Consider the following 27216-nt stretch of genomic DNA (forward strand, 5'->3'; position numbering starts at 1 on the left):
ACCAGTGGTCTATGTTCACTCCTAATAGGTCCTTCCAGTGTCTAGTTACGATGTTTCTGACTGCTGAGAATAAGTGACTTAGAGTTTCTAGTCATATCCATGTGTGTTGTTGTCCTGGAAGATATTTAATAGGGCTAGTTTACCTGTTTTGTTATTGTGGTTATTCCCTGCGGCACTGATATCCAAAAGGAATGAACTTTGGGGCATTCCCACCACATGTGGAAGTACTTGCCTATGGAGGTGTAGCCTCTCCAGCATTTAGATGAGGTCCGGGGGTGTATCAGTGCCAACTTCCGTGGTATTAAGTACCATCTATAGATAAGTTTCAGGGTAAGTTCTCTTCTTTTGACTGAAATGGATTTAAATGGTGGTTTAGACCACATTTTTTACCATTGGGTGGGGTTTATTTTGTGTCCTATGTCATGCTCCCATTAGTTTTTAATCATGGTGAAGGGGTCTGTAGTGTCTTGGAGTAGTATTTATATATTGTAGATACCACCCCCTTCCTGTGTCCTTCCAGTGTTAGGAGGAGATTTTCAAAATTAGCCAATGGCCTAATGGCTGCTGCTTTTGCTGCTGGGTTGTTTAAGAAGGCTTGTGGTTGGTGATGGGTCAGTCGGGCTACTGGAATGTCCCCTAACTTGTCCTATATTCCCTGTATTGATAGGGTATTATCATTTTTATAAAAGTCAGTTTGGCGATATAGGCCTTTAGCTTGCCAGGTCTTTATTTGGATGTTTTGGGATACATGGTGGAATTTGTGAGTGATGGGCCAGGGGTATTAGTGGGGGTGGGGTCAGGGCCAATTTTCCTACTTTTCCCTTCCATTATTTAAACATGGACTGTGTGCATCCGTTTAGTGTTGTGGGAATTTCCTTAGTAAAAAGTAAAAGTGAAATTAAAATTGTGTGAATGAGAACAAGACCAGGAGTTCAATTAAAAAATAATAATAAATAAATTATCAAAAAATAAGAAGTAAAGTCAAGCTGAAAACGTGGGGACAAACCTTCAAAGTTAGAGAAAACAGTAACAATAATAAAAAAGAATAAAAAGAATAAATAATTGGGAACAAGAAAAAAACAAGAGAAAAACTAAACTAAAAATATGGTGGAGGTATAAAAATAAGATAAAATGTAATAAGAGAAGGGAAAATGGAGCTTAAGGATCAAAATATTGAGGTGAGGTTGATGAGAATGGTAAATCTTGGCCCTGCAGGAAGCTTGCAGTGAAAGAGGAGAGGGGGAGGCTAAATGTATGTGATTTTGTTTGATTTTAGTGGGGGGTTTATAGGGGGGGTGGAATAGCCGGCCGGTGAGCGGCTTTTCCTGGCCTGCAGTTCCAGCCCCCTCAGAGTGTCTTTCCCAACTTCCCTGGCTCTGCTGGTGGTGTGCAGGGAGCAGAAAACAAAAACAAAAATGCAATTTTTCAAGAAGAGAAAAATTGTTTATATATTTGATACATGTGTGTGTATCTGTTGCCCACCCCGCAGCTGAGGGGAGCCAGATGTTGGGGTGGGGGGTTGTGTTCTTTCTAGTGCACCCTCCACATGGCCAGCAGAGGCTCCCCTTTAGTGGCAAAAATGGACAAATTTGTGGGTGGCCTAAACTGCACTGGGAGTCCTGCCGGACTTGGGGCCTGAGGTGTGGGCATCATCTTCTGGGAGAAGCCCTCCATGAGATGAGGTTGGGTCAGCCTTCACTCCTGGGCACTGCCATCTTCCCTCCCTTCGTGCTCCCCCCCAACGTCTGCAACTCACTGATTCCGCACTCACAATCAGGACGAGAAGGTAAGGAGGGGGAAGAGGCCTGTGCAGTGTCTGCCCCACTGCAGGACAGGGGCCAAGCCCTGTCGCACGGCTACTGGGTTTCTGAGCCCCGCTGGGTCAGTCTCAGGATTGAGATTCCCTGGGAATATTTGTTTCTCCATGGCCTCTGCATCTCTCTGTGTCCCATTGGGCTCCCCTCCACAAGCAGCAGCAGTGGCAATGATTTCAGCAGCACAAAGACCGGCCAAATTATTTAGCCGGTGCTGTTATTCCGCTAGCAGCTTGCCGAGCCTGTGGCGGTCACTGTCTTGCCTCACCAACTTGTGATTCCCAGCCACTGATACTCAGAGACATATTGCTTCCCAACAGTAGAGGCAGAATATAGCAGAAATGGTCCCTGTTCCTGGGTTTTTCCAAAATCATGGAGACCAGGACCCATTTTCTCTTTAAAATAATTATGCACAATTCATTGGGAACAGTAGTTTCCACAAAATCTGTGCATGTGCTCACAGGCTTCCTTTTGTGGCGTCGTGGAAGCTCTTCTCTGCATTCTTTCCTCTTCTAGAAATAGCATTAATTACAGGAATTGCAACTTGTGAATTAACATAAATAGTTCTTGAGCGGTGTCTGGTTTTATTGCCTCGTTCTCACCATGCTATATTTAAGGAGGCTGCTATTCTCTATTGGTGCCCCCCCCCTTTAGCTTTATTGTGGTAGTAGCTGATCTTTCTATGTTTGTTATGCACACCTGTCACCCAGCATCAGCGCCTTATCTTGGTATCTACTACATGGCCAGTTGTTGGATAATCAGCTCAGAAAATCTGTGGCCACAGAAAGAAAAGGGAAGTATTGAATGAAACTTGTTGGCTTTGCAATAAAAATAGCAGTTTTTGCACACGTGCACACACACACTCACACTCCATTAGGGGAAACCAAAAAAAGAGGGGGATGAGACTTAAGTAAATACAACCTGCAAATTTTAATCTTCAGTAGCTGTTGACTGAAACAGCCCTGGCTTCATTTGAATGAAATCAGCCCTTCTTAACCTTTGGTTCTGCTGCCACTGAGGGATTGCAGAATGTTTATGAAGATTTGAACTGCTCCAAAGGTTGTGTTTTTAAAAAACTTATCGGCCAGGAAAGCCAAGGGACAGATGACTTTGTGTGCTGTTAATAGGATGGCATTCATAGATGGGAGGAACAGGCACTCTGAGCAGCTATAGACTACTAAGACGAGAGAGAGAGGAGGAGGAGGAGGAGGAGCAGGGATGCAGAACAGTTACACCAGTATTACATAGAAACCTGCATTCTGCAACTTGTGTAACAGGTGGTAAACTGCGGCTCTCCTGCATATAAAAACACACACCAAAACTTCACAAGTCCCAAAGAGTCATTTCACCCGTTGTTCTTTCCCCACATGAAAACCATATACATGAGGATCCACTGGCAATGAAAACTGCTGCTGTTTGTATTTTCAAAGGAGAAATGTTTTTCCTCCCTGATTGGTGCAAGCTGGATTTCCTTCAGCAGAGAATTTTAGTAGTTACTGTACAGCAATGGATTTCCTGCATGAAGAAGGGGCAGAATGAGGTCCTCTTCCAAAATGTTTCTGTTTTCAAGTGGGATTCAATCACATACCAGCAAATCTGTGTTGTGCAATGGAAGTTGATGTGATGCTCTTGTGCAACAAACCAGCTCCCTGCTTTAAAAACATCAACTGACTTTGCAATAAAGAAAGCAAAGAAAATGCCCTGGAAAGTATGGCATAACAATTGCTTTACATAATAAAACCCTGCAAACAAATTGGAATGAGTACTTAATAAACAGCCAACACTGGCAAACCTGCCTGCAAGCTATTTGCAACCAGAGCCGATGTTCAATAAACACATCGTCTGGAAGTATCCTACATGATATGTTAAAAGTTCTCTCTCAGCTATAAATTCTAACCCAAACACCCTTGGTTTAATCTTATATCTGTTTCTATCTAGCTCCATCTAACCTGATAATGAGCCCCGCTTACATGGAAGTCAACTTGTGGGACTTTTTAAGTTAACTTTTCCCCTCAACAGCATGTAAAGAAAAAGGCTGCAAAGAAAATATAAAGGAGAAAGCAAGTATTAAAATTACCAGTATGTATAGTTGTTGAGCTGACTTAAGCCTTTTATGTTAATGTCTCACCCCTAGACATTGGTATTGGTTATTTCATTTTTCATTTGCATCTTCAAAGGAGTTTAATAGAGAATTCACACCTTTAAAAAATGAACAATTAGAAAAAGTAAATTTGCATATGATTCCACTGCCGCTGAATGACATTTCCTGTAACTCATCTTAACAATGATACAAGTAGGGGGTTTTCCATCATGCCCTTATCAAAGGAAATAACTCTGCCCACTTCCAACTTTATCCTTTCCCCTGCTTTCCCTTGCCTTTTTTTTTTAATTGAACCTAAGGAATAGTTTAAGTAAATTCACAAATATGGAAGTGGTAGCTTTTTCAGCTTTGGACAAAAGCCACTGGAAATATGAAGACAAGCTAGAGCAGGTGGTTGTATGCACACATACACATTGTTACATTTATAAAATCACTAGGCCTTATTATACTTCACCCCCACCCCATTGGTTATAAATAGAAGTTGGCTCATCGCAAGTTGTTGACCTCAAAATTCTTTGCATTGATCATCCAACGCATTGGCCTGTGCTGCAACCTAGAAAAAGGTCTCTTGTCAGCTGTACTCTTTCAGATGCCAAGCATGCCACTCGCACTGGCTGGCGGGTTAAAGCTGTTTGAGTTAATTGTAAACGAATGTGAGAAATGATGGGAAGTTGATGCTTCGCACCCAACAATGCCAGAAAGCATACCCTAAGGGAGGAGGGAATCATTTCACATATTTGTTTAAAACCTAAAAACCACAGGTGCTGTACAATAGTTAAATTGTAGAAGGATGTGCCAAAGATGGAAATGAGCTACTGAGCTAAGTTCAAGGTGCTGGTTTAGGTGCATAAAGTTATATACAGCTTGGGATCAAGATGCCTGATGTATCATCTTGCCCCTTATATACCTAGTTGATCATTGCACTCTGCAGGTGAGGGTCTCCCACAGATACCATCTGTTCTGCTCAATGTAGGAATCGGTACTTTAGTGGCACCTGCCCTTTGGAACGCTCTCCCTGTAAACATTAGGCATCTTCAGTCTGGCTTGGCAGTCTATAGCAGACACCCACAGTGAGGTCCCTGTTGTCTCTATCTCCTACAATTTTTACCCACATACTCTCAATCTGCCTTCCATGCTCCAAGTCATGGATCTCTTCACAAGTGTAACCAACATTTGCATATAATGCTACTCCTCCCTTCCTTTTTGACCTGTTTATTTTAAGCAGGTTGTACCCCTCAAATTCTACATTCCAGTCATAAGCCTCACCCCACCAAGATTCAGTAATGCCTATTAAGGTCATATTTACCATTCCGAAATACGTTCAAGTTCTTCTTGATTGTTTCCCATGCTCTGTGCATTAATGTAGAGACAGCTGAAACCATAAGGCATTCCTCCACACACTGCTGCCTCTGTCCCCTCTCTGTAGAGAGTCGCCTGCTACCACCTTCCTTCTCTGGTTGATCTCTGATTGAGTTGCAACTAATCAAATCACTCCCAACCATTAAACAAAGGCACGTTGAAAGGTAATGGCCATATTCAGCATTATTTGCACCCTGCTGAGAGCCTGAGGGCCCTGCTCCTGCCTATCTCCATCTGGTCCAGGTGGCAGCCTATGCCCTTTTAAAATGTGGGGGTTTTGGGGGGGTATATATTTTGTGGTTTTATATTTTGATTTTGTTCTGTAAACCACCCTGAGACCTCCAGGTATAGGGCGGTATATAAATTGAATTAAATAATAATAATAATAATAATAATAATAATAATAAATAATAAATAATAAATAATAATAAATAAATAAATAAATAAATAAATAATGGGTTACAGGTTCAATCCCTGGCAACTGCAAATAGTGCTGGGAATGCCCCTCTGCCTGAAACCCTGCCAAGCATGCACAATACTGTGCCAGATACACCTGATTTGTCTGGAAGTAGCTTCCTGCTTAAATCAGCTTTTTTTCTGAACCACAAGGACTAAAATCTTTATTGTTTTTAGAGGACAGGACCGTGGCTCAGTGGTAACGTATCTACTTTGCACACAGAAGGTCCCAAGTTCAATCCCTGGAATCTCCAGGTAGGGCTGGGAACTTACCCTGATTGAAACCCTGGAGAGCCGCTGCCAGTCAGTGAAGACAGTCTGGAGCTAGAAGGACCTAATAGTCTGACTCAGTATAAGGCAGCTAATTTTAATTCTTTGTGTTTCCCAGTTGTGCTGTAATATGTCTTGAGCTATAGGTCCGGAACTGCATTTTTAAAAAACTACGCAGCAATGTTGGTGGCAGCCTGGCAATTGAGGATAGAGTTTCTGGCTTTTATAGCTTCAAATGTAGCAGAGGCTGGACGTCTCCAAAAGGCATTCCTATTTGACAGCTGCTCTGTAGTCAGTCTGGCTGGCTAGTGTCCAGTTTTTGGCAAACAGGTGCTCTGGGTTGAGGGCGTGGGGAGGTGGGGGATAAAGCAAGCATCCAGTTAGCATATTTGGTACGCAACACGAAATGGGCACAATATTCTAACCAATGTTCAGGCTTTGCATGCATTTGGTCCTGGGCTTGTCAACCCCCAGAATTTCTAGATGAAGCACTGTCTGCCAGAAGATTTCCATGTAAGCTGCTGTGACCCTCGATGCTGGTCAGCAGAGGCATCTACTGTCGGCATCTTCTTGGAGGATTAGCCAAAGGTGAAAGCAGCCCTCAGGACAGTTATAAAGTTTCCGGTGTTTCCAAATATTGCAGGGTTTGGCTTCTTTTTAATGGTTCCACTTTCTCCCTGTTTAAAGCACTGTTTCTGCAAGAGCTTTGGTATTTATTTTTTTCAACCCATCCCTGCTAAAAGAAAAAGCCACTTTATAGCACATTCTCTGGATTTCCCCCCTCTGTGTGTGTTTGTGCCCTCCCCCCTTTTATCTGTACTGGTCACCATTTTTCCTATATGCTTTTTGTGGTGTCTTTTGTTCTGGCTGCCATTTTCTTTTTCTTTTGGTGGTGTCCTTTTTGGTGGGTTCCATTTTCCCTTTTTCTTTTTTGTGGTGACCATCATTTCATCCCTTCCATTTTTCTGTGATAGCCACCAAGTCCCTTCTATTTTCATTTCATATTAGCTCCAGAATGATACACACCAAAAAAAATATGGAAGGCACCAAGCTGACAAAAGTCGCTTGCTGCTCTAGGCCATTATGACTTGGTTTTTAAAAATAAAAAGTATTTTACACTCTATGTCTGTTCTGTATTTCCTTTTAAGCTACCATTAAGACCAGGGCATTGTTGAGACTGCAAAATTGCGGCCATTTCAGAAATGAATAGGGTGGGGGCAGTGCTTTTTCCCTATAATATTCCTATAATTTTCTCTTAGAGTGGCAATGGTATTCACCTGAGAGGTGTCGGAATTGAGTTCTGGTGACTTCTGGCTTAAAAAACCCTCAGGTGAGATGAACCCATTAGAAAAACAGATACAGAAGCCTCACTCCCTTGAAAGTGGGTTGAAATTTCTCCATCCTATGCATAAATTTGATGAAATGTCCTCTTTAATTTTTCTGCCTGCAAATAAGGCAGAACATTTTTCAATGGGTCTGCTCTGAGTTAGAATAACATAGGATACAACCCTGTACATTTAAAACTACAGGCAACTCCCTGTTTGTGCGGGGGTTGTGTTCCAGGTCATTGCACACTTGTGTGAAATTGAGAACCCATTGAAAAAGCCTGAAAACACCCTGTTACACCCCTGTCCTCCCTCCACTCTGCCCTTTTAGTGACGTTTCCAGGATACTTCTGCGTTTGGTGCTGGGTGGGTGTGTGGGTGTGTGTGCAATTGCACACATATTGGTCATATCTAAAATGAGAGTTGCCTGTACAGTGGTACCTCGGGTTACATACGCTTCAGGTTACAGACTCCGCTAACCCAGAAATAGTACCTCGGGTTAAGAACTTTGCTTCAGGATGAGAACAGAAATCATGCGGCGGCAGCAGCAGGAGGCCCCATTAGCTAAAGTGGTGCTTCAGGTTAAGAACAGTTTCAGGTTAAGAACGGACCTCCGGAACAAATTAAGTACTTAACCCAAGGTACCACTGTACTGTATATCATACCACTTTAACCAGGTGTGGTTTCTTCCAAGGAATCATGGGAACTGTAGTCTGTTAAGGGTGCAACGACTTTGTTAGCAGATCCCCTATCCCCCTCCTATTGCTATAATTCCCAAAGTGGTTTAACAATAAATACCTCTTCACAGGGAATTATGGAAATTGTAGCTCTGTAAGGGGCCTCCTAATAACCTTGTGAAGTGAATAAGGGGTATCCTAACAACCTTCAGAAACCCTTAACAAACTACAGTGGTGCCTCGCAAGACGAAATTAATTCGTTCTGTGAGTTTTTTCGTCTTGTGAATTTTTCGTCTTGCGAAGCACAGTTTCCCATAGGAAATGCATTGACGGTTTCCCATAGGAATGCATTGACGGTTTTAAGAAAAAGGCGCAAGACGTTTTCGTCTTGCGAAGCAAGCCCATAGGGAAATTCGTCTTGCGAAGCAACTCAAAAAACAAAAAACTCTTTCATCTTGCGAGGCATTCGTCTTGCGAGGTACCACTGTACAGTTACCATAATTCTTTAGGGGAAGCCACAGCTTTGTGCCCAACTCTAATTTTGCTAATGCATGACTTGCAAATGTCAGAGGCTCATTTTTCTCCCACCCTGCCTTCATGTTGCTTACAGAAGTGAAAAGGTTTTTTAGAAGATGAACAAGAAGGGAGGTGGAAGCATTTTCTAGGGGAGAGGGAAAGAGGCAGTAATGATTCATGTTTAGCTTTTATTCTCCTTCCCAGGAAGCTCTGGAGTCAACGTTTATCAGGAGCCATTGCTATCAAGCAGCTGTCAACAGTTGCTAAGAGGGGAAGGCGTGATGTAACTCCAGTCACCCATTTCTTGTGTGCCACCCACCCTCATCGTGGAGTTATAAATAGATGCTCCCTCAGACAAGGACCTTCGGCCCAGAGATTCCACACACTGTGCTGTCATGCCAGCAGCAAGCCTGTGCAGAACTGTCAGCAATTTCTTTGGCGATTATGGAATCAGATCCCATGTCGAAATCCCACAGGTGAAGCTCACATGTCCATCCATCCATACATCTATCTATATGACACCACAATGGCCAGCTGCACATTGCATTGCCAAAAAAAGGGACATGAATTTCATAGAATGATAGGACTGTAGTTAGAAGGGACCACAAGCATCATCTAGTCCAACCCCCTGCATTACTGGAATGACAGCTATAGAATCCCTGACAACCTCTGCTTAAAAATCTGCAATGAAGCAGGGTCCACCACCTCCCAGGGGAGTCTGTTCCACTTTCAAACAGCTCTTTCTGTCAGAAAGTTCTTCCCCATAAGTCTTTCTTGTTTTGAACTCTCTCCCCACACTCCCCTCCCTGTTTCCATCACAACCAAAACAGCTGTGATGGGGGGAGGTTACACCCTTATTTGCAATTGCTGTGTAGAAAAGGAGCGCTAACCACACTAGCAGCTTGGTGCTACACAAGCACATAACACTTCCTGCGAGGCACATGAGGCACATGAGGAAAGGCACATGAGGAAGTGGGCAGGGCAACGGTGGCCCAGCTGAGGAAAACAAATAGCCCTTTTGGTACTGGAAGCTTTGGGGGGGGGGAGTAATGTTGTATATATATATATATATATATGATAAAGGTTCATAAATGTACCAACCAAGCGCATACATAGATGTGTGGACCACATGTATGGAGCAGCACAGGAGGACCGCCCTGAAACCATTCGACTCCCAAATTGACCAAATGTTTTCTCTGCAAGGAGGGAGGGGGTGGGGGAGCCTCCCCATTATCTCAGGAAGGGGGTAATCACCATCTCAAAGGAATGGGCAGACTACCAGGAAAGGCAATCAGATAAGGCATTATCAGATAACCTGGCAGACAGGAAAAACAGCAACATTCAAATTTCTGCTGTAGACCACCTTTTCTGTGATGAAGGTATGATGTTTGTGGGGGCTGGTCTTGGGTTATACCTCTTCTGTGATGTATGTATGATGTGTGGAGGGGTGGTCTTGAGCTCCAGGGCAGGGAATTTAAAATGTCTATATAAGGCCTGGGCGCCATTGTTCTGGGTCCTCCTCCTTCTCCTGTGTGTGAAAGGGGCACCCTGCTGCAACAGTTCAATAAAGATCAGGCTTACAAGCTGCTTTGCTTCTCAGTATTCTCTGGTTGGCCTCTGTTATTTTCTCCTACGTAAGGACTCTACAGGGGCTCTTGTGTCCCCCATAAGGGAATAAGGACAGATTTTTGTTTATTACACTTTAAAAAGCATGAGCCTCCTCCTTCCAAGAGGTTGGAAAAGGGGGAGCCCTAACAAGGTGTCCCCACTCATTTGTGGGCTTGACTAGGCCTCACCCACATTCTACATGTAGAGTAGTATTTTACTACAGCCAGCCATTTCGTCTGGGATTTCCTTTCCCAGACCCTGGCCCGTTACATCTTGCCCCAGTTCAACCCTTGTTTGGCCTTCCTTGGGTGGCAACCACACGTCAATTGGAGGTGCCTAAAATGGCCACCGCCTGTACTTTAAACAGCCATGGGTTCCCCCAAAGAATCCTGGGAGCTGTAGTTTGTTGTGCTGAGAGTTGCTAGTAAACCCCCATTCCTCTTACAGAGCTGACATTCTCAGAGGGGTTTCCCCATCAATCCCCAGGGGACTCTGCAGCTTTGAATGGAAGTGCCTTCTATCCCTGCATTATTTTCATTCCTGCCAGGCATTTTAAGTAAAATTTAAGAATTGGCACCCAAGTCCCCACCCCCTCGTCCCTTTCCCCCCATGTGTTCATGTCTTTTAGACTGTAAACCTGCAACCAGGACCTGTCTCATTTTTTACTGATGGCATGTATTGTAAGTCACCCTAGGGAGTTTTTTTTTAGGGGGTACAAATGAGTCTAGACAAATAAACTCCAGGCAGCTTGTTCTAGGTCTCACACTGCAGCCCAATCTGACATGTACAGTTGTTTACTCCTATAATAATAAACACACGATAAAACCAGACGTCAAAAGGTTCTTTTTGAAAATTCTTTATTTTGTTGTTTTTTTGTAAAGCAAATGTGTTGCTTTTATATCTTCTTAAATACCTCTTCTTCTTTTTTTAGTGTCCAGACTTGGTACATTTCCCCACCCCCACAAGACATTTTCACAGTATTTTTGCAAAGACCAAGGGACAGTTCTTATTGCTGCAACACAAATCCAGGCACAACTTTGAACGGGGTTATGGTAACCTGCCCCCTCCCCTTACAGGCAAGATGGACCTTCTACCTTTTTAATTCATAGCCAAGACCTGCTCCCAAAGTTATTCCCTTGGTCTTTTTTGCGTGTGGACAGGTACCGTACTAACTGGTGCATTTAACAGCTGGCTGCCACAAATCAAAGGCTTCGATCACAGTGTAGTAGTGCAAGAGAGAGAGGTGTGTGTTATTATGCTTACAAGTATGGATGAGGCCTGTCTCCTACCATATTACCCTGCCCAGGGTTTGAAAACAGTTGGAGTAAATGCAATTTCAGCCACTGTTTCACCTCAGTGTTCCTACTCTGGTCCTTATTAATGCATTAGAGCAGACTATTGCCACCCCAACTTTACAAGGTGAAAGTGACTATTGCAGAGAAGTGATGTTTGCTTCATTGAATTCAATCTGTGCTCCTCTAGATGTTGCTGGAGGATGGGAGTTGTAGTCTGAAAACATCAGGAGGAGTACAGTCCCGCCCTCACCGTTCCCTGGTCTAAGGAGCAACCCTCACAGCATGCAAGAGATGGGCAAATGCCTGTTTAGAAGAGGCATTCACTTGTGAAAAAGGAGAATATTTCACATTCTTAGATCAAGGGTAGGGAATTTCTGTGGCCCTCCAGCTGTTGTTGGACTCCAATTCCCATCAACCTCAGCAGCATGACCAATAGTAATTATGGGAGTTTTGTGTCCTAGGAACATCCGGAGGTTCACAATTCTCACACACACACACACACACACACACACCACCTTTAAGCAGAAGCTGTATTCACATGAATGCTGTACACTGGGCAACAGTGAGGCAACATTGACCCACCCAAGCCCAACAGTTAAGTGTGTTCTCATTTTATGTTGAAAATGGCTCAAAGCAGGGAAGCGTGAGAAAGGACGAAGGCAGGCCAGCCACAGTGCTAAAGGTTTAGGCATTCTGAAGAGGGACATGTGGAAAGATGAGTAACCCTAGGCCACGACAGTCCAATCTCCCTATCTCTTTTTCTCTCTTTGTATGAGTAATTTGTCACCTGTTAACCTGTCTCCATGCAATGAATGCTGCAGGTCCCTGTGATCAACAGCAAAGGGGAGTGCACAGCACAAGGCCCCCAGGGTTTGCTGTGCTTGATTCGTCTAAGGTCTGCCTTCATCAGTGTCCAGCTAACAGACACTGGGCAGGGAGAAGAGGAACAGCAGTGGGAATTGTCCTACAGCTTTGTATCTCGTTGTCTTCCTGGAGTCTCTGGTTGGCCACTGTTGGGACCCAGATGATGCTGGACTACATGCAACTTCTTGATTTGATCCAGCCAGTCTCTGTTTAATGAAATAACACCTGACCTGCCTGCTCTTAATGTGAATCTAGAGAAGCTCCTTTCAGCATTACCAGGGCTTTCCCCCCCAGCCAGAACTCACTGGAACTCAGTTCCAGCACCTCAGCTGGGCGCCATTTCCATTATAAGCGAACAAGGGAGGTGTTCATGGTGAGTTCTGGCACCTCTTTTTCTAGAAAGACAGCACTGAACATTAGTATCAGCTCCCATATCTCACACAACCCTCTTACCCCCACAACCCCAACACCCCACCTTCTGAACCCCTTCACCAGTGGTTCTATTCATCTTGAGGGCAACTCAGTCCAGCCAGTCATTTTCAGACACAACCCATTTTGTGTTGGATCAAGCCTGTCCGTGACAGCGCCTCCCCCTCCCCGCTTAAAGCAGCAGGGTTGAGGAAAACAGCTGAATAAGAAGGCTTTAACAGGGAGGGAGTCTGCTTTCTTGACATCCCCCATAGAAACAGAAAGGACTGGGAAACCACTTCAGCAAGACAAAAGCAGCAGCCTCCTCTCTGAATTTTTTTTAAAGGGCTGTAGCTCAGTGGCAGAGCATGTGCTTTGCATGCAGAAGGTCCCAGGTTCAATCCCCAATGACATCTCCTGGTGATGGCTGGGGAAAGTTCCCTGCCTGGGGCAATGAAGAGTTGCTGCCACTCAGTGTAGACAGTACTGAGCTAGATGGATCAATGGTCCAACTCAGTAGAAGGCAGCTTCCTAAGATGCAGCTGTTATTTCCAAGTATTCTCAATCACTTTCATAGGGAAAGCTGCTCAGTGTCACAACTGAGGGTCTGGAAACCAAGCTGTATGAGGAACAGTTGGGCATGTTATCCCGGATAAGAGGAGGATGAGAGGAGGTATGATCAGGAGGTATCAGGGAACCACCTTCAAATATCTAAAGGGCTTTCCCATGAAAGTGGGAGCACACTTGTTTTCTCCAGCTCTGGAGGGTAGGACCCGAACCAACGGATTCAAGTTATGAGGAGATTCCGATTAAACATCAGGAGGAACTTTCTGACAACAAGAGTCATTCTGCAGTGGAACAGACTCCCATGAGAGGTGCTGGACTCTCCTTCCTTGGAGGTTTTTAAGTGGAGGTTGGATGGTCATCTGCCATGGATGCTTTGGTTGAAATTCCTGCATTGCAAGGGGGGGGGGGTGGACCTCAGGGTCCTTTCCAGCAGTTCTATGATTCTGTGACCCTGGCATCAGATTCCTTGTCCTCGGGGATATGAGGGTGAAGACTCCAAAGCAGAAGGGAAAGGACAGAGAAGACCAACCACAGAAGCATGTTTGCCAGACAACCTACTAATGCCTGTGCCCCAGCCTGAAGATATAATGGTGCCATTCATGGGCTTAAAAGACCTTTTCACAGAGGCCCCAATGACACCAGAGTCTCCCCTGTTCTGCTGACAGCACCAAGACTGATGGGGTGTGCTGTGGCCCTTTAACTCAAAAGGCACCGCTCACCGTGGGAAGAACTAGCAGGAGGGATGGAGATGATGCTTGCTCAGTTTGATGCTTGCTGAAGCAACATCTTCTCATAGCCTGAACTGGTGGGGCAGAAGGCTGTGAGCCCATACAGTAGGTAGAGCCACAGTCCAGAACCAATGAGAGGTGGAGCCAATTAATTCTGATGCCCCACCCCAACCTTCTCCTTGCTGAGTTCTACAAGGGCAACACTGAGGAGGAGGAAGCCAACAGCCCTTGGGCTGGTTGTAGGCAAGAAGGCAGGGCAGTGACAGTGGGCATTGACTGGTGTGGCAGTGCCCCATTTGCCCAACAGACCAGCCCCTCTGCTGCTTGCGCTTATCCACACTGTGCAACTGAAGCACTCTTATCACTTTTAACAGTTGTGGCTCCCCTTCCCCCAAAGGATCCTGGGAACTGTAGTGGTGCTTTGTTATTTTAATAACTCTGTGAGTATATTACCCTTGCCTGAGAATCAGCCCATGCCTTGAGATGTTCAGGACTCTTGTTCTGGGCATTTTGTAAGTAATTGTAAGCATTTTCATGCAGGCACAGTGACTGGTGCATTCTGAGTAGCATATTGCACACTCGTTTGGTGCTATATAGCTGTGACCTTCAAAAGTAGCAGCTGTCTAATTTCCTTGGCTTGATTACGGATCATACAGGAGCGAGGGATTTGGCTGATCAAAAACAAGCTTTAGGGCCAACTGCCGCCAAATATGAATTGTTTGGATGGATTAGGTTAATACACCCACACCCTAGATTCTGAATGTGTGGTTTCTCAAGACAAGTATCCATATCTCATATATATATATATAGCTGGTTGTTGAAATTTTAAGCAGCAATGGTAAACTCCCACTTCTAACTGCAACAATAAAAGTGTGTCACTTCTGTCCTGTTTTGGAAAAGAAATGGCTTCCATCAGGAGTAAACAACTCCTGTTTTACCCCTGTTCTGAAAACGGAGGGCAGTAGCTATGGCTATACCCCCATATGTTGGGTGGTGGAGGGAACATGTATACTTTCAAAAGGAATCACTAGCCAAATATTTCTGCAGGTAAACTCTTAATCATGCATTTTGGGGTGGTTGGATGGTTTGTTTTTATTTTGTTTTGCACCATCTCTTTCATGCCCTGCAGGGGGAAAACAGCAGATGAGTGACTTGCAGGCTTTTCCAGCAATAATTTAACACCAAACTACCCCTTTGCCAAGTGCAAACCCTACAGCAGTAGCAGCAGTAGCAGGGGTCAAATCCAGCAACAGCGGTAAGCGCATCTGATGGTAATCGGCTAGTGCAAACACACCATTACTTAGAGAACTATTATTTTCAGAAAAAAACAGACAAGTGTGCATTTTAGAATCCTGCATGTTGAGTTGAAAATGTGGTCTCCCCTCCCCACTTCCTTTTCTTTTTAAATTTTAAACCAAACGGCACACTGGGCTCCCCCTTTGGTGAAGAAGGGACCCCTATATTGCCCCGATCCCAAGTGATCCGTGCTGAACGCTGGCTGCCCCGTATCATTAGAGGGGAAAACAGTCCTGTTCCTGTGAATACCAGAAAGAAACGGTGTGTCATGGAAGTTTTGTCCTGGGGCCTGTGCATTTTCAAAACTGAGTCTCTTCCCCTCCACCTCCCCATCCCTGCCACTGCTTAAAATATTCCATATGGACTGTATCTAAGCTTTGCTCAGAGTAGACTCACTGCAACTAATGGACACTGTGACCAATTTCATATGTTAATAAAAACAATTGGTCCACCAGGCCCAGGACTTACTCTGACCAACAGCAGCTCCTAAAAGTTACATTCAGAGGTCTTTGCCATCACAATAAGCACCCTGACCACAGACTGCACGCAAAAGGTTCTGTGTTCAAAGCATGTGTTTCCCTAGTAAGTTACAGCTCTGCCCCTAAATTAAGTTATTTTCAATATGGGCATGGCTAGTTTAGGTACATTAATTCCATTGGGTCTACTCCTAGTTAGTTGGATACAACTGTTTCTCGCTGCCCTGAAGACCCTCCCAAAGGGGAGAGGGTTGGATATGGAGAAGGAAGTAAAGAATCCAGAGTAAAACATCACCCAGATCACTTCCTGCTATCCTTGCTTGGTACTCTGTTTTCTTTCTAGAAAGGTGTGGGGAACCTTTGGCCCTCCAGATGTTGCTGAACTACAACTCCCATCAACCCTGGCTCCTGGCCATGCTTGTCGGGGCTGATTGAAGCCATAGTTCAGCAACATCTGGAGGGCCAAAGGTTCCCCACACCTGATCCTAGAAGCTGTGAGCCACGGCTTCCCGTTCTGGAGCTAAAATTCTTGCTTCTGGAAGGGAAGGCAGACAATTCGCAGCAATTGCACAGGTCACAGCATCCCCATCTAAGCTAGGGAGGATTACTTGGGGGGGGGGGGGCTCAAACCAGATTTTCCCCTCCGTGACATAGAAAAATACAATTCCCCCCAAGCAAATGTTGCTTCCACACTAGTTGCTTTCAGTGCTGCTGGTGCATTTCTTTCCCTCACTGTGCAGAAAGTAAAATTAAACTGGTGGTTCTGCACAGCACTTAATATTACACTAAATAGATCAGCAATGCCACTCCCCATGGCTAAGAACCTTCTGTAATGCTTTTTCAGAAGAAAGACTCATTAAACAAAGATCCCCGCAACTGTTAATTAAAAGCTTACTGCTGGCAGGTTCAGCCCATTATATTACTTTTTCTTGAATACAGTTCTCCTGCGTTGCCAATTTCTGTTCCTGTGAGCAGGGAGGCTTTAAAGACTGATTGCCTCTCATTATTTTCTTATCATTTTTATGTAGAAAAATAGTACTGTCTATTTTGCTCTATACAAATAAAAAGGGGCTAAAATGGGAGGCAATGCATACTTAAAGCACCTCTGTTCACTGGATCAGAAACTGACAATATTCGGCAGTGAAGGGACTGCTAATATCCCTCCATTGAACTAAACAGAAAGCAATAAAGTGGGTTGAATCTGTACACAGGAAGTTTGTAATTAAAGAGGAGCCCTGAAAAGTCTTTTTAAAGATAAAGGGACCCCTGACCATTAGGTCCAGTCATGAACGACTCGGGGGTTGTGGCACTCATCTCGCTTTACTGGCCAAGGGAGCCAGCGTACAGCTTCCAGGTCATGTGGCCAGCATGACTAAGCTGCTTCTGGCGAACCAGAGCAGCGCATGGAAACGCCCGCTGGAGCGGTACCTAGGAGGGACCGAGCAACGGGAGCTCACTCCGTCGCAGGGATTTGAACCGACGACCTTCTGATCGGCAAGCTCTAGACTCTGTGGTTTAACCAACAGTGCCACCCGCATCCCTGAAAAGTCTTTTTTACAAGCCCTAAAATTACCAAAAAAATAGAGACCCCCACACCCCACTACAGATCAGATTTGAAAAAGATGCACAGAGGGTTCTATCCAACTGTGTTCTACTAAGAGTAGACCCACTGAAATGTTAGTAGCACTGACATCGGAGGCAACACAGGAATGCAATTTGTAAAAACTGAGTAAACATAGGGTGATAATTTTAGGGGGAAAGAAGGGCTAGTGTGGAAGCAAGTAGAGTCCCTGCACTACTAACAGCAGCAGTCAGGTGGAAATTAAGCAGGTGCAGTTTCCTTCACCGCCTCTCTGTCCCAAGAGAATCTCTGCTGGTGTAGTTTTAGTTTGTTTCAAAAGCAAGGGGGGAAAGATGGCAACCTCCTTTAGCAACTGGTTGCGATACAAGCTCAATGATTCATTTTCATTCCAGAACAAAACATCTCCCCCCCGCTCACTCTAATATCTAGTAAGAAAAAAGGAGCCTTCTTTGCTTGCTTGCTTTCTTATCCCCCACCCCACCCCGCTTCCCCGCTTTTTTAAAAAATGCAGCTTAAGGCAAAGGTTTGGCAATGCAAAGTAAAATCTACATAAGGCCGCGTGACTTGTGTTTGCAATTTGGAACATCATCTCCGTAAGAACAAAAAATCCACCCACCCATCATCATCATCATCATCATCATCATCCAGGGAGAGGAGAAATAAACAAATTGTTGTTTTCTTTTCTACTCTGTTGCATCTGCATCCACTCCCCTTCCCAACTAAATAAAATTAATTTTCTCCCTTCCTCCTCCCATCTCAAAAATAAAACCTCCCTCATTTAATATATATATATATTAAAAAAACCTTTTCGTTTTTTCTCTCTCTCAGGTGATCCAAGCTAAGTTAATGAGATTGAACTTGAAAACAACAACTGAAGGAAGGAAAAAAGCAACTTTTACGAAGCTGGAAATCAAGTGTGTGGACATTGATTTGTTCGCTCCCTTAGAAACTCGATGTCTGGTGACAAACGTACACACACACCCCGTCATGCTCTTGAGGGGAGCGTCCTTCCTGTTGAGCGTCTCTAGCACAGTGAGACCCGTTCCGACGGGAAAAGGTAGAATGGTTGCATTATTATTATTATTTCTCTTTTCTGTCAAATGAGTTTTAAAAGTGCATCTGGTTGGTTTTTTTTTTTGCTTAAATATGTTTTCTTAAATATGAAGCGGTTTTTTTCCTCCTCCTCTCTCTGCCCCCACCCCTCCCAATCCACCCCGTGAGGCTGGACACACTTAGAGAGAGAGAGGGTCTCATTACCGATGCTTTGGAGGTATCACCACTAGAGGGCGCCCGTCCTTAGGCCTCCACATGAGTACCTGGGCGTCGTTGGCATTGGGTTTCACGAGGGCACTAGGTGGTATTGGCTCGTTCTTGCTTAGGATCTGTGGCTGCTCCTGGGCATGGGGCTCCTTCAGCTTGGCACGGTGCCCCAAAGGTTTGCTGGGGGTCACATCGATGCCCAGCTTCATCCGCCACCGGATTGTCTGAAGGATGACCATCTCGTTGGTGGCTGTGTTGGTGGCAACCAGCCAGGTAGTAAAGCTCTGATCCCTGTGGATGCTTGTGAGCTTGGCCACGTTGCTGTCACTCACTGGGACAGCCCAGGTGACACTTGGGTAGAAGTTATCGTTCATGCTGACGCTGAACTTCCCTTCCTTCTTGGTGGGCCCCACGATGGTACAGGTCTCTGTGGTGTTCCCATACCAGGGGTAATTGACCCCATCCGAGTCGCTGATCGCTTGGATCTTGCCCTCGAGGAGATCTGGGAGTTCCCAGCTTGACCTGCATTTGAGAGGGAAAGGAAAGGAGAAGATGGGCGTTGTTTCTCCTGCAGGGAAGACTTGCGAATCTTGTATAGTGGTACCTCGGGTTACAGACGCTTCAGGTTACAGACTCCGCTAACCCAGAAATACTACCTCAGGTTAAGAACTTTGCTTCTGGATGAGAACAGAAATCGTGCAGCGGCGGCAGGCCCCATTAGCTAAAGTGGTACCTCAGGTTAAGAACAGTTTCAGGTTAAGAATGGACCGCCAGAAGTTCTTAACCCGAGGTACCACTATATTCAAGTATGTAGCACTTCAGCATTTTATCAATTAATGGGCTGCATTAATTGATTTCTAAAATTTATTTATTAATTAAATTTTATTTAATCCCACCCTACGCACAGAGCGGCACACCCTTCTGTGTCCTCCATCCAGGCAAGCAAGAAGCTTTTATCCAGAGTTCAAGGGCACATTCCAGCCAGGCAAAAGCATGCAAAGCAGGGCCAGTGAGCGAAGTGGCCTGGGGAGAGTCTTCAGGGGCCATATAGAGAGGCCTGCAGGGCCACATTTGGCCGTTGGGACTGAGATACCTGGGAGAATGGGGTTCTAAAGCCTGCCTCAGCTATGAAGCTCACTGGGTGACCTTTGGCCAGCCACTGTCTCTCAGCCTAACCTACCTCACAGGGTTGTTGTGAGGATTAAATGGGGGGGGGGGTGAGGGGAGAACCATGCACAGTATCTTGAGTTCCTTGAAAGAATAGGTGGCATCTAAGAGCCATAAATAAATAAATAAGCAGCCAGCCAGCCAGCAAACCAATGGTACTGCAGTAAAATTTGCTGTGATTCCTCGACCACTTTTGCCTTAGGATATGCCTACCAATGTCTTCAAAAGGTAGTCCAGAAAGTTCCCACCCCCTCAGAGCCGTAGCTAAGTGGACTTGCGCCCCTGGCAGAACTGTCCTGATTGCGCCTCCTAGCCACGGACAAATTAGCTCTTCTTTCTGCCTATCCTCCAACCCGCCCCCCTTCACCCATTCAATCCCTCTGTTAAAAACCTTTTCTTATGAGGCAATAATCAATATTTTTATTTATAGACAAATCTATGGACATATTTTCAGTCTATTTTGTCCCCCCCCTCACCTGCACCACCTCACCACCCCCTAGCTATGGCCCTGACCCTCCCCCCGCCATAGCCCCTGCCACAAAATCCCGAGTGTTGCCATTTCTCTGCTCCCACAGAAGGCCATGTCTTGTCATACCACAAATGTCCTGTAAGAAGGAGCCTGACCATCTCATTCTCAGGATACACAAAAGATTAACTGAGCACAGGCTCTCTTGACAGAGGAAAAGGGGCTATGGGGCAATTCTTAGCATATGGGAGGCTGACGTCTGGGGTTACCACAGGACTGAGAAAAGCCTGGAGGATTTTTTGGTGGGGTGGGGGGAAGTACTCATCCAACTTTCTCCAGTGGGGGGTGAATCAGAGATCACAGTAAGAAAGCAGACATCTGCTCTCTGTCACATTGTGTGTGCCCATCTGTCTGTCTCAAAATCCCCAGGGAGAGACCCTTTTGGGGACAGGAGATTATCATTTATTATTATTATTATTATTATTATTATTATTATTATTATTATTATTATTATTCTGGTTTGGTTTTATTTATTTTCAGGCAGAAATTAAGGCCTGGAAAGGGCAGGGGATTATCTCCCCAATCCATCACAGGCCAAGTTCAGCAGGTAGGCAGAGCCACTTGACTGGCCCATTACCTGGCATTGCAATGATATCATGTGGCCTTTGGAAGCCCTTTCCGAAGTGTTACCTTGGGCACGGGGCTTTGCAGATAAGCTGGTGGGCGGTGCATTGCCACCCTTTCAACTTTTTACTTGAACTGCAGTTGGCAAAGGCAAATCTAGGATTGCATGACCAGTGTGGTTGCACTGGGTGTGGAGCTTCAGGGGCGCTGCAACTGCAATATCCAACGGGGTGCCAGATATTGGCGTTGCACAGGGCACCACTGAAATTTGAGACGTCAAGGTCCGCCACTGCACCTGGCATTTTATATAGGACAGAAGGCCATGGCTTGGGTGGAATAGGCTACAGGGCCAAATGGGTGGGCCCGGAGGTTTCCGAAGCCCTGCAATAGATACTACAGAAGCACTGAAAGGTGGACAGCAGCGATAGGGAACCTCAGCTATGACCATCCAGATGTTTCTGGCCTCCATCTCCTGGAAGCCAGCATGGTAGCAAATGGCCAGGGACGATTGGAGTTGGAGTTGAGCAATAACAAGGACCCCACAGGTTCCCCATTGCTGGCACTGAGGGCTGTTTTGGGCCTTGGCCCTTCTTTATTGGGGAAAAGATTAGGATGCTCAACTTAAAGAAAAATAAAAAAACAACAGTGGGGATTCCTGGAGGAATGCAGGAAGGAGGAAAAAGAAGTCTACTAAATCTTATTTTAATTACTTGGTTTATTAGAAACATTTATACTCCACCTCTCTGCCTGGTGCTGTCAAAAGAGGCCTGCGGAACAGGCTGAGGCTTATCACTCTGAGCCAGTATGGCAAATCACCCACCTCCCACCCCCATTGTGTGTGATTTTCGCAATGAAAGAGGGGAAACGAGTGCGCGGCAGAGCGCTGTTTAGGAAACCGAAGGGAAGGGGAGGCGTAAAAAGCAGATGGTACGAGGCTGACAGGAAACGTTCTGGCACATACATCTATGGGGAGGAAACTTGCACAACCCCCCGGGGCCCTCGCTCGCCTTGCACGTGGCTAATACTGGCATTCGCAAGCAATTAAATCCGCCTACAAATTTCAGCAGGAGGAAGGGAATGGGGCTTCATTGCCCTTTTTATGGTTGACAAGAAAGCCCACTGCATACACACACACAGAGTCCTTCCCATGCCCCTTGCCAGCTGTTGTCCTTGACTCAATCCCACCTGAGGGTGGCTGCAGCTCAGTGGCGGAGCGTCTGCTGTGCATGCAGAAGGTCCCAGGTTCGAATCATGGGAACTGGAGCCTTATTGACACTTAGATGAAGGACAACAATTCAATAGCAGAATATCTGCTTGGCATGCAGAAGGTCACAGGTTTAATCCCGATTGGCATATCTTGGTAAGGTTTGGAAAGGCTCCCATTTGAGATTCTGGAGAGTCACTGCTGGTCAGGGTAGACAATTCTGACCTAAATGGACCAGTGGCCTCAGTATAAGGCAATTTCCTGTGTTTCCCAAGACCTTATCTCTTTCAAACCAGCTATTATATTCACCAGTGGCCGATTTGCAAGAGAGCATGGTCATAGTTTGGTGGGAAAAACCTACCCTTTGCAAGCAAAAGTTCCCAGGTTCATTCCATCCCCACCATCTCCAGTTAAAAGGAGCAGGAAGCAAGATTCCTCTCTGTCTGACACCCTGGACAACCAGTCAACATATGGCCACATCCACACCATATATTTAAAACAGTATCATACCACTTTAAATTGTCATGGCTTCCCCACAAGAATTCTGGGAACTGTAGTTGGTTAAGGGGGCTCAGAGCTGTCTAACAACCAATCCCTCTTCACAGGGAACTCTGGGAGTGGTGAAAACTGGTGTCCTCTGGATGTTGCTGGCAGACAACTCCCATCATGCCTTGCCATTGACAATGCTGGTCTAATGGGAGCCCAACAGAATCAGAGGGCACCAGGTTAGGGAAGGCTGTAAGACTACAACTCCCATTATCCCCAACCTGCTGCCTGGAGTTGATAAGAGTTTTGAGTTCAACAATGTCTTAGAGGGGACCAGGTTTGGGGAGGCTAATATGAGCAATATTAGGGGCAGAGGGACAAACCAGCTAAGACAGAATGGAGCAGGGTTTAATCAATACCCCCATTCATGCCTGACCCTTTGCTTCCACATTAAATGTGGTGCTTTGAGTCCCTTTTTAAACTGGGGCACCTTGGTTGTCTGGCATACAAATAGGTATGAGAAGAGGGTGGCGATTGATGGGGTGGTGGCTCAGATGTTGTAACAGCACAGAAAGCTCTGCATAAAGTAGTGGGGATGGTTATATTTTCCTATGAAGATTTTAAGGGGAAGGTGCATCCACAGAGCTTTCTCCCACATAAAAAGTTGACTGTCTCCCAACTGTCTGTTACCTTCCTTCCCCGCCTCCCTGCTTTCTGCTTTCCAATGCATTTTGCATGCTTAAAAAATAAAGATGGCTGCAAAAATGATTTAGTAATAATAATCCTGTTTTCCAGCCTTATAAATCCTAGGCTAATCATAATCCTAATTTTCTTTCTAGGCACTGAGTGGTTTTTTCCCCTCCAGGGTTTGTTTAACTTGAATAGAGGCAACAGAATTTTGTCCTGTTGAGGATTGGCCATCAACACAATCCTGTATAGAGGATACAGGCAAGATTGTAAAATTCGTGGTTTTGAGTCCAAGGGTGCTAGACCTCTCTAAATTCCTGGATCTAGAAAGTGCTAGAATTTAATAAAGGCTTAAGGTGTTAAAACTGGTTGCAATACCTCTCAAATCCCTGGATGCAGCAAATGTTAAAAGTTAATGAAGCCAGGTTAGCTTCCTATGCTGAGGTGAGTGACTGAGTTCTGGGTCATCAAGAGAACAAAGGATAATGGACTTTTGTGAGGCAGATAAAGCCAGAGTTTACAGCAGAGAGGTTTGAGTTAGCTGTTATGTGAGCTAGAAGCTGGAGGCGGTAATGTGACCTAGAAGTAAAGCAGCAAGCTGGAAAGCCACAGAGGCAGAGCACAATGTTGGATGCCTGTCTAAATGCAAGGCTGGGGCTATGGGAGAAACAAAACCCTTTTGGGGTGTTGATACTGTGAACCCTCCATCAAAGGCTCAGTTTGCATATACAGTGGTACCTTGGGTTACAGATGCTTCAGGTTACAGATTCCGCTAACCCAGAAATAGTACCTCAGGTTAAGAACTTTACCTCAGGATGAGAACAGAAATCGCGCGGCAGCGGCGGGAGGCCCCATTAGCTAAAGTGGTACCTCAGGTTAAGAACTAGTTCAAGTTAAGAACAGACCTCCAGAACGAATTAAGTTCTTAACCAGAGGTACCACTCTATGTGTAAATAAACTGTGTATCATAAAAACACTACAGTCTCTGCTGTACTCCGTTCCCAAAAGGGGGCACAGACCCTGGGTAAGTACCTGGAACCCTGGAATCTTGCATCGCTCACAGACATTGGGGTGTTGGCCAATAATACAGCGGTACCTCTGGTTACATACTCTTCAGGTTACATACGCTTCAGGTTACAGACTCCGCTAACCCAGAAATATTACCTCAGGTTAAGAACTTTGCTTCAGGATGAGAACAGAAATTGTGCTCCGGCGGCGCGGCGGCAGCGGGAGGCCCCATTAGCTAAAGTGGTGCTTCAGGTTAAGAACAGTTTCAGGTTAAGTACAGACCTCCGGAACGAATTAAGTACTTAACCCGAGGTACCACTGTACCTCGTCTGTGGATGGAGCTCTGGGTGGGTGGGTGGTTTTATTAAACCCATACGCTTATGTGCTAAACTCCGTCCTTGAAGCATCAGAATCCACCAGCCCCTACCACTGCCTCCCCAAAGAACCCAATAGGCCTCATGTCTACCAGGCACCTGTGCTACAGTGTCTACCATGGTTCTCTATGGGGAGATATTAAAGATGTTGGGGTGATGGTGGTGGTCATTCATTCATTCAGTCAGTCAGTCAATTTATAGACTGTTTGGTTAAAATCAACTATAAGCTGTGAACAAAGGGCAAAGGCAGATGGAAAGGGCTGGCTCAGCATTGTGGCAATCCATAGACTAAGTCCAGCCCCAAAGATTGTGGGAATGGGGGGAGAGGGAGAAAAAAGTATGGCAGCCATCTCTCGTGTAGAACTATGCAAGCTTTCTGAGTTACACAGAACCCTTCAGCAAAGCTATTAATGGAGGAAACCTAGACAAAATCCGCAATCTTATTCCTTTCCAATCACATCTCTCTCGCACAAGGGACAACAGGGAGTCTGCTGTTTTTAAGAGGATTGCAGATTTAGTGTTTGCGGCATTGAGCACATACAAGCACCAAATCCATCCCTGGCATTTCTGCCATTCTGAAATGTAATCTCTCAGATGGGGAAGGTTTTGTGCTTAAGGAAACACAACAGAGAACACAGGAGGGTGGGGGTGGGGGAATCTCCATGCAATTTTATTCTTCACAATCCCTTTGGCCCTATTATTCTACAAATGTACTTGCCATTTCGCTTAAAATGGTCTCCTGTCGCTTTTCAAATAGCAACCTTTAAAACTAGAGACTTGTCTAATCTGGCCAGAGTTCACCTCTGCTTCATACTACAAAGAGACCAGGCGGGTAGTACAGAGCGCAGATTTTCCTGTGCCAGACATCAGCCCCACAGTTTGCCTTACTGCACTTCATAGTGGGTGGAGCAGGGCAGAGGCTGTGAACCAAATAGACACAAGCTCTTGGGCAGACAGAATGCTACACCCCCCCCCTTAAAAAGCCATTCAAGAGATTTAATAGAAATGGGATTAAGATACAGACAGGGTTCTGTTTAAGCCATGAATTCTATTTTAGATTTGCCCTGGAATGAGTGGAATACTTGCAGGTCTCCTTGGGGGGGGGGGCAGTATTTGGCCTTGCTACAGCACAACCATCACCAGCCCCTGCATGCCTGGGATTTAGAAGTAAAGAGTAGGGTTGGTCCTAAGTGCCTTGGGCTAAAACTCACCAGGATGGGAGCTCTAGAAATCTGTAAAGAGCTTCAGCATGCATATAGGGTCACAAGCTACGTGACAGGCTGGCTGGAACTCCCAATTGCTTCTCTTTAGAATGGGGGGGGGGGACTTCCTTCTTTGAAGTGCTGTTGACCTCACGAGAAAAAACCCATTGGAACCAACACTGGAGGGCCCAGAATGTCTGCAGAGCCGCATTAAATTAAGCTTAGGGCCACATGTGGCCCCAAGCTTTCAGGTTTCCTAGTGCTGCTTTAGAAACTAACCCTTCCCTTTCAGCCGTCTGCTAAGATGGGAAAGGTGAGCAGGGTAATTGTGAGCACTTAAGACACACACACCCTCAGAAGCTGGCAGAATTTTTGCCAACACACTGAAGAATGGGGGTTATAAATAGGACGTTTCTTCTCCTGTTTTACTTCCTGCTTCTACCTGCTGTTTCCGTTCAGGTTCAGAATGCTGCAGACACCGTTTGAATATATATATTTTAAATCTTAGGAAGGAGAATAAGTGTGTGGTGGGGGAGAGAAAACACTTGATAGGAAGCAATAAGATCTGCCATTTGGTCACATGGTGACCAACGAACGACCCATCGCCCATCTGTCTAGTGCCAAGGGTGAAATGCAATTGCAGTAGTTCATTCAATCTCCAGCATCTTAATGTATTTTAAAGTACACTTTACCCTAGTATATGCACGTTCGTATAAATTACTTGGCTGAAGAACTGCACTGGGGAGGGGGGGAATCAAGAGCATATTGAACTTTGATGCATGGCCATGTTTCAGTACGTGCGTTCTTTGCGAAGTGTGATTTAGGTAGGTTCTCCTTTAAATGCAGACTGAATCAAATTTACGCCCCAATCTAACCTCTGGATGAACACAGAAAGCTGCAAGATAATTGGACCATCTAGACAGCGTAGTGTCCACACCACAGCCTTCCACAACTGGGGGGCTCCAAATGTTTTGTACTACAATTCCCATCCACCCCAGGCAACATTGCCTATAGTCAGGGATAGGGAGGTGCATGAAGTTTGTATTTTTTGAATTGCTTACAAAATATGTAATTCGCTAGGCTATTTCATGCCTTCATCAAAGCAAGCACACATCAAGCGAGATTCTGTGAGTGTTCATAAGATTACAATGCTGTGAATTTTTTGGGAATAGTTTCTTTTTTGGAGTAGGGGATGTTTTTCGTAAGTATCCTGCTAAGTTAGCTCCACTTTTCGCAAGTAATCTCATTAATACATATATTGTACTACTGTAGTACAATTATGTAAACCAAAGTGCGCTATTGATTGCGTGGCCAGAATCCACGTGATGAAACATACACCAAAGTTTCCGAAAACAATTACAAAATCTTAACATGGGCACAGGGATAAAGGAGCAAC

General features: G+C 45.3%; 2 protein-coding genes across 4 annotated transcripts in view; one reads left to right on the forward strand and one right to left on the reverse strand.

Moving 5' to 3' along the window:
• LOC310669594 (uncharacterized protein) overlaps positions 1 to 27216 on the forward strand; it is a 570356-nt gene that overhangs the window by 230763 nt on the left and 312377 nt on the right. The window lies entirely within an intron of this gene.
• Positions 10967 to 27216, reverse strand: part of FAM78A (family with sequence similarity 78 member A) — a 28298-nt gene continuing 12048 nt past the window's right edge. The window contains exons 3-4 of one of the 3 annotated variants that reach the window (XM_083423959.1): positions 18600 to 19124; positions 10967 to 15523 (exon numbers count right to left, since the gene is read on the reverse strand). In XM_083423959.1, coding sequence (XP_083280085.1) covers positions 15391 to 15523; positions 18600 to 19124 — 658 coding nt within the window. In that variant the 3' untranslated portion in view covers positions 10967 to 15390. The remainder of the gene's footprint in view (positions 15524 to 18599; positions 19125 to 27216) is intronic. The other 2 variants (XM_083423961.1, XM_083423960.1) reach the window with 2 other exon arrangements.

Source organism: Podarcis tiliguerta (assembly GCF_965153285.1).
Source record: "Podarcis tiliguerta genome assembly, chromosome: Z".
Lineage (NCBI taxonomy): Eukaryota > Metazoa > Chordata > Lepidosauria > Squamata > Lacertidae > Podarcis > Podarcis tiliguerta.